Genomic DNA, 11,261 nt, shown 5'->3' on the forward strand with positions numbered 1-11,261 from the left:
TGTGTGTGTGTGTGTGTGTGTGTGTGTGTGTGTGGTCCAATCAGCTGATCCTTCTCACAGGAGCACCAATTACAGCAAAGTGTTTGCTCATGAAAGCCTTTGTGAGGTTAGTAGTGTGAGGGATGTTGGATTTATTTTGTAAGCAGGAGTTGTGTTGTCTAGTCATGCGTTCAGACACTCAAGCGGTCACTGTATTTTTTGTAATTGTTTTTCTTATTTTTGTAAATGCCTGGCTGCTGTTCCAGCTTTCTTTTGGATAAAAGTATTGTTTTTCTTAATGAAGAGGATCTTTCCAATCCAGCACTGGATATATGGGCTATTTTTGAGGATTTTAAAGATTCACTGTTGTCTTTATACTTGATGGCATATTGTTTTCGTGTCCTAGAGATTTTATCGTTGAATATAATTCACATTTTGTAAATGTCACTTTTTTATTGTATCTTTTGTTGGGTTGCGTAGGCGCGTTGAGATTACGTTTTTATTTTGAAAGGCCCCACCGGAAGTTTCGGGGAATCTTTTTTTGTTCTCATTATCGGAGATTTTAAATCAAATTTTGTTTCTTATTTTCACCCAGGTAAAGACCGTTATTAAATCATATACTCGTGAATTTTCTGCCAAACGTACTGGTATTTTAAAAACAAAACACGTTGCGGTGACGCTAGCGTTTAAAGCAGCAAATGAAAAGCCCTAAAAGGAAACGGAGATAACGGTAAAGACAATACCATGGATGTATACACCTGACATAAGGCCCGCTGGTGTAACTTAAACATCAGCCCATACAGCCTAACAGACGCTGTAAACAAACAAAAAGCCATCTCGTCAGTGAAGGAAAGACACGGCATGTCTGGAGGATAACCCCACAACAACACACGGCGCCTGCTGCTGCACGCGCGCCGTCTTCATGGGTTCGGTTGCTCGGTAATAACGGACTGTAATCTGGCCGGAGGGTAACGGTTGTTGTTGCCATGGCGAGGTCAGCTGCTGGTTGCTGTCGTGGGCCGGGCTCTCTGGGCTTTTTATAGTCCTGCTGAACATTTCACGTTCTGTAGGACAAACCGAAGACAGCGCGCGACCTTGGAGGACGTTGCCATGGATTTAACGCGGCTGGCTGTGGATGCGGGTCAGTTCATCAACCGGGCCGTTCAGGTAATAAATGAACGGTAATGTAAGAAACAAGTAACGTTATGATCGCTGTCAATTGTAACCAAACCGTGTTAAGACGTTAATGTCAACCTAAAAGACGGGTTTAGGACAACCAGTCACTTTCATAGCAGCAGGTCAATAAAACGATACATTAAAACGTGTTTTTGTTTTTCTGTGATCCCACCCAGTACACGGAGGAGAGTCTCGGCCAGGCGGAGAAAACAGGGCTGAACTCCGGGCTGGAGGAGCGCCTGGCCCTGGTAGAAGCCACCAAGACCTGGACAGACCAGATCATCTCCCAGACTGAGGTTCTACTGCAGCCCAATACAGGTTAGAAACTGTAAAAAAGGGTTTTTATTCGTGTAGTTTAATTTAATTTAATGTTCAGCAGGTCCTGCAAGTATGTGATGACTGTCAGTTTTTGTTGGTTATTCGACAGATATGCACAGACAGTCGGCAGTCAGAGGGTTAGCTCACATCCAAGCCCTCATGCAAAGGGAGGGACTATCAATTTGGTTTAAATCACATAACATATTCATCCGTGCTAGCTTGCCCATATTAATGAAAAATATGCATAAATAATATATGTTATTATATTACAAAAACCTATATTAAATGTTCTTTTATAAGAAACACCTTTTTTTCATTACTGAGTCGATATTCTAACAGCATCCATGTCATGTATGTAACTCTAAATCAATACCAGATATTATTACACTGGAAAAATAAGACTCAGATATTTTTGAGAAATATTTCCAATATATTTTATGATAATTAATTGCTTTTTTTATTATTATTGCAAGTTTTATTTATTTGCAATAGCTTCCATATCATGTGAATCTAACTTAACCCAAGTTGCACACACCTATTTTTATTTAATTTGAGTGTTTTCTATTATCATATGACAATATCAAAACAAAATATAGGTTGTATAATATTGTACTGTATAAAAGCCTACAGTTTGCTCTGATGAACATCCTTATGGCTGCACCAAACTAAAACCAGTTTAAAACAAAGACGTGTGCTTTATTTCCAACTAATTGCTACTATACATTTACACTCTATACAACCACTGAATAATGACTCTGCTGTTTGCTCTTCTACATTAGAAACATCCCCTGTGTGCCCTTCTGTTTGCTCTGCTGTGATTGGCCTGTTCAGATGAATAGGGATGTCATTCTTTTGCCTCCACTTACCTCCGTTAATGGAATTATGAGTGGTTGTGGTCTGCAGTCAATCAAATAAGGGGGGCACTCAGATGCTGTAAAGTAAAGTCATGTTTGTTCAGCATCGAGGATATAATTGAATATCGACCGAGGGCTTTTAGTCTCTATGAAGAATAATCTTTGTTTACACTACGATATATACCTCATTGCGGAGACCAGCCGTTTGCTTTCTCTCCACTGTCTCACATTATGTCAGCTGTCAATGCTTGTCGAACATAGTAGCGTGTAGTGGTCATGCTTCGACAATAATTGTTTTCTACTTTTATTTAACAGTGTTTTTTCTAGGATTTTAATTGTAATCTTTCTATTATATATTTATGTTTTTGACTTTTGCAGTGCTTTTGATCTTAATTGGTTTATTGTGCATAAAATATAAACACATTCACAGAAGATAAACCTAAATTAAGCTCTTGATCCTTGATGACCAGGAGCCCGGTTGGAGGACCGGCTCTATGAGCAGCTGGACTGGAGCGTGCCCCCTCGGCCTCGTGCTCATGAGGTCCTGGGAGACCACATGACCCAGGCCGGGTTGGAGATGGGGTCCAACACACCCTATGGTGAGTGTACATTAAGTCAAAGTCAACTTTATTGTCAATCTTTCAGTTTGTGTGTACTGTACGGACAGAGAGATCGAAATACCGTTCCCCACAATCACAAATACAAAATATATATAAAAATAACATATGTATGCAAATATCTATATCCTATATATATATATACAATCAACAGACACATTTAAACATATACACACTTTAAGACCTAAATAAAAGCACAACAATCAATATATACAAAAATAACAGTCACTTCAATATCTTTAAAAATGTACATTAATCAGTATCAACATCATTAATAGCCAGTGTGTGTTCTTCGATTAAGAGCATCAGTATGTTTTGTGTTCAGGAACTGCACTGCTCAGGTTCGGAGAGACTCAAAAACGGCTTGGTGAGACGGAGAGGAATTTGGTCCAAAGCACCAACATCCACTTTCTCACCCCTCTGAGGAGTTTCACCGAGGGAGAATACAGAGCCATGCAGGTGACACGCATACATTGCCCTTCTGATTGTTTGGATGTTATTCCCGGTAATTGCCTCTCTGATCTCTTCCTTTGTTCTATTGTAATGCAAAGTGTATAGATTGTTTGTATACCTAATAGCACAATGAGTAGGATTTTCCTCAAAAAAAACTATTTAAAGACCCATTCCAACATAATCCCCACTACAAGTGTGTGGCGGCCAGGGCCGGCCCTCGGCATAGGCAGTATAGGCGAATGCTAAGGGTGCATCAACCCATAGGGGGCGCCGAAAATTGAAGAAAAAAAAAAGTTAGAAATAAAAAAAATATATATTTTTTTAATTTCATAACAACACAATTTCCCGATTTTGGATCAACAAAGTACATCTTATTATCTTATACTAACAGAACTACGCCTATATTGCGTACAGCACCCATAAACTATGGCACACACCCCCCCCCAAAATCAAGTTGAACTGCCCCAGTCCCAGTAAAAACCAAAGGTTTATGTGAAATTGTTCTTTTTTTGAAATAATGGTTTTAGTGTGCAATTATAGGTTTTAATTTTGTATTTGTATTCATTTAAAATAAATCAAACTCCCAAAAAACGTACACAGCTTCTGTGTGCTTTTATTAACATTGGAATTTACTGTGTAAGCGGCCGCGAGGGGGAGAGCTTTAGAGAGCTCTCTCCTGAAAGGCTCTGATAACCTCAGCTCAGTGAGGTAAAGGCACAACTTTATATGATCATTATAGTTATACAAAAATAAGAGAACAGGTGAAAAACAGGTATAAAATACTGACAGTACAAAAAAGTTGTTATTAATAAACAAGAATACAGTTTGAAAGGGGAGTGATTTGTAAAATATCCATAAAGAAAAAGAAAATCTGCTTACAGTTCTGTTTCATATGGGTGTTGAGAGATGTATCCATAGATCTCCTAATGTTGCTCTCAAAGTGCACCAGATTGATGCTTTTAACTTCAATATAAAAAAAAGTCTTCCCGGGGGTGCATGCCCCCGGACCCCCCTAGAGGAGCCCCCTCCCAATTAAATCATGTTCAAATGGATAGGAAACTAAATACAGTTGCACACATCTTGTGTCAATATCTTTGTTTTTGTGGTCATGCCACAACCATGCACGTGCGAATCATAGTGAGTGTCTGCATTTTGGGGAGGGGGGGGGCGCGCCAGCTAAAATCTTGCCTAGGGCGGCAAATTGGTCAGGGCCGGCCCTGGTGGCGGCGTCTGCCTTTCTCCTTTACTTTTATATCTGCTATGATCTGGACATTTCTGGGCATCACCCTTTATAAAAACATAGCCACCACATGCAAACAAATGGGAAATGGGACACAGGCAAAATTAGGCGACTCTGAGGAAGCCTTTTCACCTGCTGGCGAGCACTGTTCCACCGTGTTTTCAAACCACACATCATACCAACTGTCCTTGAACATGGCTTTAAAAAGTGCTTGTTTGTTCATAGGATGAGCGCAAGATGTTGGTGAATAAGCGTTTGGACTTGGATATAGCGAAGACCAGACTGAGAAAAGCCCACGAAGCCGACAGAGAGGGCAGAGTGAGTAACGAGTCTACACCTTCACTTATACAGTAAATATCCTTCAATACATTTAAAATACTGGCATCAATTTAAAAACACACCAAAATCCTTCGTTTATTTTATCAGTAATTTACAGTAATATTCTCCCATTCCACGTTCCTGCTTTTCTTTGTCAGAACCTGAATGCAAACCCGATGGAGAACGACTACATGGCTCACGTCTCTTACATGTTCAGCTTCCTGCGGGTCAAATGGCTAAAGGTCAGTGACGCTAAAGGAACACACACATTGACAGGCATGGCTGAACTTGGTCACTGAATGAGTCACTTTTCCTTCTCTGTCTCTCTCCTTCCCCAGATGTGGGCTCAGGAAATCTCTCAGGTGAGTCCATGCTTATCGTTTCATGCACACAGGACCTGATACAACTATTCTTCATGCTGTTATAGAGGGAGACTTTTTAAATTACACTTCCAGCTGTTATATAATTGTATAGAATAAAGCATGTTCCTGTTAGTTTCAGTGATAGCTTCTATTGTAGTTCTGGGTAATAGTTTTAGCTACAAAGTTGGACATCTTTAGAAAACATGACCAAAGATGGTTTTGTGTGTGTGTGTGTGTGTGTGTGTGTGTGTGTGTGTGTGTGTGTGTGTGTGTGTGTGTGTGTGTGTGTGTGTGTGTGTGTGTGTGTGTGTGTGTGTGTGTGTGTGTGTGTGTGTGTGTGTGTGTGTGTGTGTGTGTGTGTGTGTGTGTGTGTGTGTGTGTGTGTGTGTGTGTGTGTGTGTGTGTGTGTGTGTGTGTGTGTGTGTGTGTGTGTGTGTGTGTGTGTGTGTGTGTGTGTGTGTGTGTGTGTGTGTGTGTGTGTAGGCAGAGATGGAGCTGGGTATCTGTCAGAGTCTGTTCAATCGACAGACAGAAATTACAGGACGAGTCGTGGAAGGAATCGGCAACACTCACGTAGGTACGCACACACACACACACACACACACACACACACACACACACACACACACACACACAGAGAGAGAATTCACATCTCTTGTCTCAACAAAGTTTTGTTCTTATTTCATGGATTTTAGAGTTGTTGCCTCTATAAATGCACTGTGTGCCATCCATCTTGTGTTGTATGTGTCTTGTATGTTGGTTTTCCTTTTTAAAGACCAACCACATGCGGAGCCTGACGGACTTTGTCGAGGCTCAGGCCTGTTACTTCGACCAGTGCAACCAGCACGCTCAGGAGCTTCAGAAGCAGCTGGCCAGGTCTGTACATACAGTATGATTCACAACAGATAAAGACTACATTTGTAAGCCTTAGGCTGCCTCCTTGTTCTATTTCAATATTCTGTCTCAATGAGAGTCCAGTTTACTAACTAACTACAATTTGCAGTTGTTGGGAAAATACTGAATGTACTCTTCCGATATCAGAGTCCCCATGGTAACAAAGGTATCCCAACTGTAGCTGTGAACATGACAGGATGTGTGATGACCTAGAAGAGCATCAGGACTGTTTGAGGCAGATGATAGCTATGTGATGAACATGATGATTCAGCCTCTATGGAGAGAGACATATGACAAGCATGCTCATTTCTGACGTGGAGCTAATCTGAAGTAAACATTGAAGACTGCTTTCTATTCCTCCATCTTGTGACTGTGTGACTCCCTCTCTTGGATATCAGCATGTGAAGGACACTGCTCAGGAACTAGTTGATGCTCTGTGTGTGATGACTGCTTCCTTTCTGGAGAGGATCACAGACACATGGATCCTGAGATTGAAGCTCAAGCAGTTATGCTGGGAAAATTGTGATTTTGAAGCTTGTCAATTTTCTCAACCCATGTGGTGTTTCATTGAGACAATTATACTATTTCTTCATCTTAAAAAAAAAGTAAGGTCACAAAACTGAAACACATAAATGTGTATGCTTTGGAGAATTGGGGTTTATACAGGACACTAAAATGTGTTCCTATTAATGAGCTCTCGTGGAGTGAACATACTTTTTTGAACATGATTTAAACTGTTAGATTCAGAAGCCACACACCACCTCAAAATATATGGCATGGGATCCAACTTTTTATATTCCATGCTATAACTCTGGACATCTGGGCTCCCAAAGAACACAAGACTATTGAGAGCAGTATTAAAAGCAAATGAATATATTTCTCCATTAATGACTTATGTTATGATTTTGTTTCTCCTTGCAGCATCCCAATAGTCCTCTGCTCCAATAACTGGCAGTTAGCGATTGGTGATGAAGTTACGCAGCTGTCCCCAAACAACCACGTAGCCAATGAGCCTGTCGGGTTCAATCAGGTCACTGCAGTTCCCATCGAAGTTCACAACAACCCAGACTTCAGCCAGGATTCATGGACTGCGAATCCACCGGCCTCCACTGAAAGATCAACAGCTTCCACTGTAACCACACAGCAAAATAACAACAACAACAACTTATTTTCTGATGGCCCAGCAACCAGCCACTGTTCAGTCGTCAATCAAGCACTTCATCATGTCTCTACAGCTAACTCGGACAGTCACTGCACCAATCAGATCGCAGCGTTCAGCAGAACAACAAGTGCACAAAGCACCGCCGCAACTGCTGAAACAACCAATGGTGCGGCTCGGGGGACAACAACAGTTCCCCCACCTTCTCATCTCCCTGGAAATGAGTCTCACAATGGGAATGCATCAGCCAGTGACACCGTAACAACCAATGACATGACAACTGAGACTTTAACAACCAATGGCATGTCGGCTGAGCGCCAAACAGCCAATGAAATTGCAAGCAAGCAACCCACCGTTAACGGAGAAGATGTCCAGGAGTCATCAGCCAGTCAGGATATGGGTCAGTAGCTGGGACTGACTTTAGAGTGAAGCTTGAGCAGTAATTAGCAGTCTTCTTCAAACAATCAGAGAGTACAGACTGCACTATCAGGGGCAGATAGACTATCATTAGACCACATTAATTAATCCCATAGGGAAGATCTTGTGAAGTGGTTGTAAAAGTGCTTGTTTTTCTAAACGTGATATAGTGCCACATTCATTTTAGCCTTTAACCATGTTCATATAATATTCATGTTGTATGGAAATGACGACTGTTGTGTATCAGTCCCCTCTTGTGGCAATGGCTGTAATATGTTGGACTGAAAAGTGGATTTCAGACTCTTATTTTTAGATAAAAATCCAAACTAATGAAGCTTTGTGCCAAGTATAAATGATCAGTGTGAAAACATTGATTCATGTTGAAGTGAATCTGTGTGTTTGTGTCCATGTGCACACTGTGTTGTGTTTACAGCTTTTGCAAATCTCGTACACCTTGAAGGAGAAGTGAGGTGTATCTGTTTGTGACTCTGCCACCTCTGAACTCTTGTTACTCCCAGTTGAGCTCATTTCCCATCTGAAACATGTTACTGACATGTGTTTGCGACTCCGGCCAGGCGCCCAAACACCAGGCTGAACAGGACCTTTATGCTGCAGCATGGGTTAAAATATGTTGCCTCATGCACAGTCTGGGTGTTTCCCCTCACACACGGTCAAATCAAAATACGCTCTTTTACCCTTTTACCCTATTAGGTGAACTGGGTAGAAGTTTCCGAGTCCAGATGTTGTTAATTCTCTTTGTGAGGGCAGAAAGGCTCTAACTGTGGTGTGGGTCTGCTCTGGGGACCCGGGATGGAAACACACACACTAATGTAGCAATGACCCTACTGATGTAATCATGAATCAGCGCTTTGCTCTTTGTCGTAGATGTGTGTGTGAATAAATAGTCGCTGCCAGTTCTAAACTGTGTGTCCATGCAGTCATGATGTACGTTGAGCTGATGTCAGCGTGAGGTCTGATTCATGTAAAGATGTGGAAATAAATATGCAAACAGTGAGGTCATTTCAATCCAAGGCAAGTGTGGATCTTTTTCTGTCCGGTCGAGGTGTTTCTGTCATTTCCTCGCCTTTTACTAGTGCTATTTCTTATAAAACACACACACACACACACACACACACACACACACACACACACACACACACACACACACACACACACACACACTTCCTTGTTGAGGTCTTGATCATGCTTCCTGGACCAAGACCAAGTTATATTTAAAAACGCTGTAATGCTTGGCTTCCTTCACTGATTGCAATATTATGAAAATTGTATCAACCGGATAATTGGGTCAGATGGTGTGTGACGTTCGCCACAACCTCTGCACACACACTGAAACACTACTGTGTGTGTGTGTGTGTGTGTGTGTGTGTGTGTGTGTGTGTGTGTGTGTGTGTGTGTGTGTGTGTGTGTGTGTGTGTGTGTGTGTGTGTGTGTGTGTGTGTGTGTGTGTGTGTGTGTGTGTGTGTGTGTGTGTGTGTGTGTGTGTGTGTGTGTGTGTGTGTGTGTGTGTGTGTGTGTACACACATCACCATTACATATATCTGTAGCTTTGGCTGGTGTCCCTCCCCATCGCGTACAATGTGTCGGAGCGCTAGCCAATAGGAGCCTGAGTGTTCCATTGTGATGTCACTATGTTGCAGAAAGTAAACAAAGGAGACCACACTACAGGAGAGGGAACCCAATCCAGAATAGCGACTCTTTATTTTATTAACATCAAAAGGTAAACGTGTGTGTGATACTTTATCAATATATGTTGTTGGTGTCGGCAGGCCTGTGTTAATTATTCTGGCTATTAATAAGACTAATGGACCAATCAGGAGCTACTGAGTCTGTACCCCTAGGCTCAGATCCACCTGGATAAGCAAGGCCTCAGCTCTACTAACTCCTGAAGAACCAGGCTCAACTACCTGCTGTTTCAATGCAGACGGCGCACTCTGTAATGAGGTGTGGCCCTGCCTAAGGGTGAGGGTGGCAGCTGTGCAATCTTACCTCAAAGCAGGAGAGGAGAGCGCAGATTTATTTAAGTTACCCCAATCCAAAGGGTGGGATGATTTTATTTGAAGAAAATGATCCACGCTGTTACAGGGTTTTACCTTCATGTGACAATCATACACAATGATTCATGCTGTATCATCCAATTACTAATATGAAACCTCAATTCACAGATTTACTTTTCTTATTGTATTTGGTTAATCTCTCTTCACCTGTCCCTCTTTAGTTGCACTCAACAACTAATCTGGCAGAATTCAGAGGAAGTTCCACATAGTGGCCGGTGATATCAAACTCATTCAAAACAAAACCAAGTTGAGAGAGCTCGCCGAGTTGAGAGAGCTCGCCGAGTTGAGAGAACTCGCCGAGTTGAGAGAGCTCGCCGAGTTGAGAGGGCTCGCCGAGTTGAGAGAGCCCGCCGAGTTGAGAGAGCTCGCCGAGTTGAGAGAACTCGCCGGGTTGAGAGAGCTCGCCGGGTTGAGAGGGCTCGCCGAGTTGAGAGAACTCGCCGGGTTGAGAGGGCTCGCCGAGTTGAGAGAACTCGCCGGGTTGAGAGAACTCGCCGGGTTGAGAGGGCTCGCCGAGTTGAGAGGGCTCGCCGAGTTGAGAGAACTCGCCGAGTTGAGAGAGTTCGCCGAGTTGAGAGAACTCGCCGGGTTGAGAGAGTTCGCCGAGTTGAGAGAGCTCGCCGAGTTGAGAGAGCTCGCCGGGTTGAGAGAGCTCGCCGGGTTGAGAGAGCTCGCCGAGTTGAGAGAGTTCGCCGAGTTGAGAGAGCTCGCCGAGTTGAGAGAGCTCGCCGAGTTGAGAGAGTTCGCCGAGTTGAGAGAACTCGCCGAGTTGAGAGATCTCGCCGAGTTGAGAGAGTTGTTACGTGCCAGGCAGGCTGTACATGTGTGGTTTTCCTTCCCTCCTGTGTTTCTCTCTTCTCCCTGTCTTCTGCACAGCTAATCAGCAGCTGATCGGTATCTGCCTGTGCACCTGAGTCTGATGGCTGATTGGATCCTCTCACCCTCAGCTGGCCTATCAGCAACCAGGGCCGACCATAAAGGAGGCACCCAGGAAGTCTTCTCTCTCTCACTCTGGGCCTGTTGCTGAGGAAGGAACACGGCTGTGTTTAGCAACTAAAGCTATTTGAATAATCTGAACTGTGTTAATGTGTGTGTGTGTTGAGAGGTGGAGGAGTTAGGTAAGTCTGGGGTACCCTGTACATTTCTCACCACCGAGCTAACTATTGTTTAGACACACTAGGTAAGCGGATTGTTGCCACCCCTGTATATTGTTTTGTCAAATTCTTTGTAGTTAGTTAGTGAGGGTTTTTGTTTGAGTTTGGTTTCAAAGGATAGTTGTAGAGATAGGCCTGGTTTTGTTATGCTTGTTTCTTTTGTTTGGCACAATCCTTTGACTCCTCCTCCTCCTCACAGAGTGTTTCTGTTTAATTGTATTATATGATAGGTTACAAGGAATAAA

The 11,261-nt window shown here is 42.8% G+C and overlaps 1 protein-coding gene across 2 annotated transcripts; it reads left to right on the forward strand.

Annotated features, from left to right (window-relative positions):
• Positions 1-125: 125 nt before the first annotated feature.
• Positions 126-8,818, forward strand: LOC117468220 (endophilin-B2-like). 2 transcript variants are annotated; one of them, XM_034112264.2, is made up of 10 exons: positions 126-1,146; positions 1,332-1,473; positions 2,798-2,926; positions 3,270-3,403; positions 4,863-4,955; positions 5,114-5,197; positions 5,294-5,317; positions 5,801-5,894; positions 6,093-6,193; positions 7,133-7,255. In XM_034112264.2, exons 1-10 carry the CDS (start codon positions 1,090-1,092, stop codon positions 7,157-7,159), a joined length of 885 nt encoding a protein of 294 aa, XP_033968155.1. In that variant the 5' UTR covers positions 126-1,089; the 3' UTR covers positions 7,160-7,255. The 2 variants fall into 2 exon arrangements, with proteins under 2 accessions (XP_033968155.1, XP_033968154.1); XM_034112263.2 differs by having other exon boundaries at positions 129-1,146; positions 5,801-5,890; positions 7,133-8,818.
• The last annotated feature ends 2,443 nt before the right edge of the window (positions 8,819-11,261 follow it).

The sequence above is a fragment of the Pseudochaenichthys georgianus genome, chromosome 22 (assembly GCF_902827115.2).
Source record: "Pseudochaenichthys georgianus chromosome 22, fPseGeo1.2, whole genome shotgun sequence".
NCBI lineage: Eukaryota > Metazoa > Chordata > Actinopteri > Perciformes > Channichthyidae > Pseudochaenichthys > Pseudochaenichthys georgianus.

Coding starts and splice junctions, on each gene's coding strand:
- LOC117468220 (XM_034112263.2), top strand. CDS start 1,090: ATGGATTTAACGCGGCTGGCTGTGGATGCGGGTCAGTTCATCAACCGG. Junction 5,891..6,092: donor AAGGAATCGGCAACACTCAC/GTAGGTACGCAC, acceptor TCCTTTTTAAAG/ACCAACCACATGCGGAGCCT. Junction 6,194..7,132: donor CTTCAGAAGCAGCTGGCCAG/GTCTGTACATAC, acceptor TTCTCCTTGCAG/CATCCCAATAGTCCTCTGCT.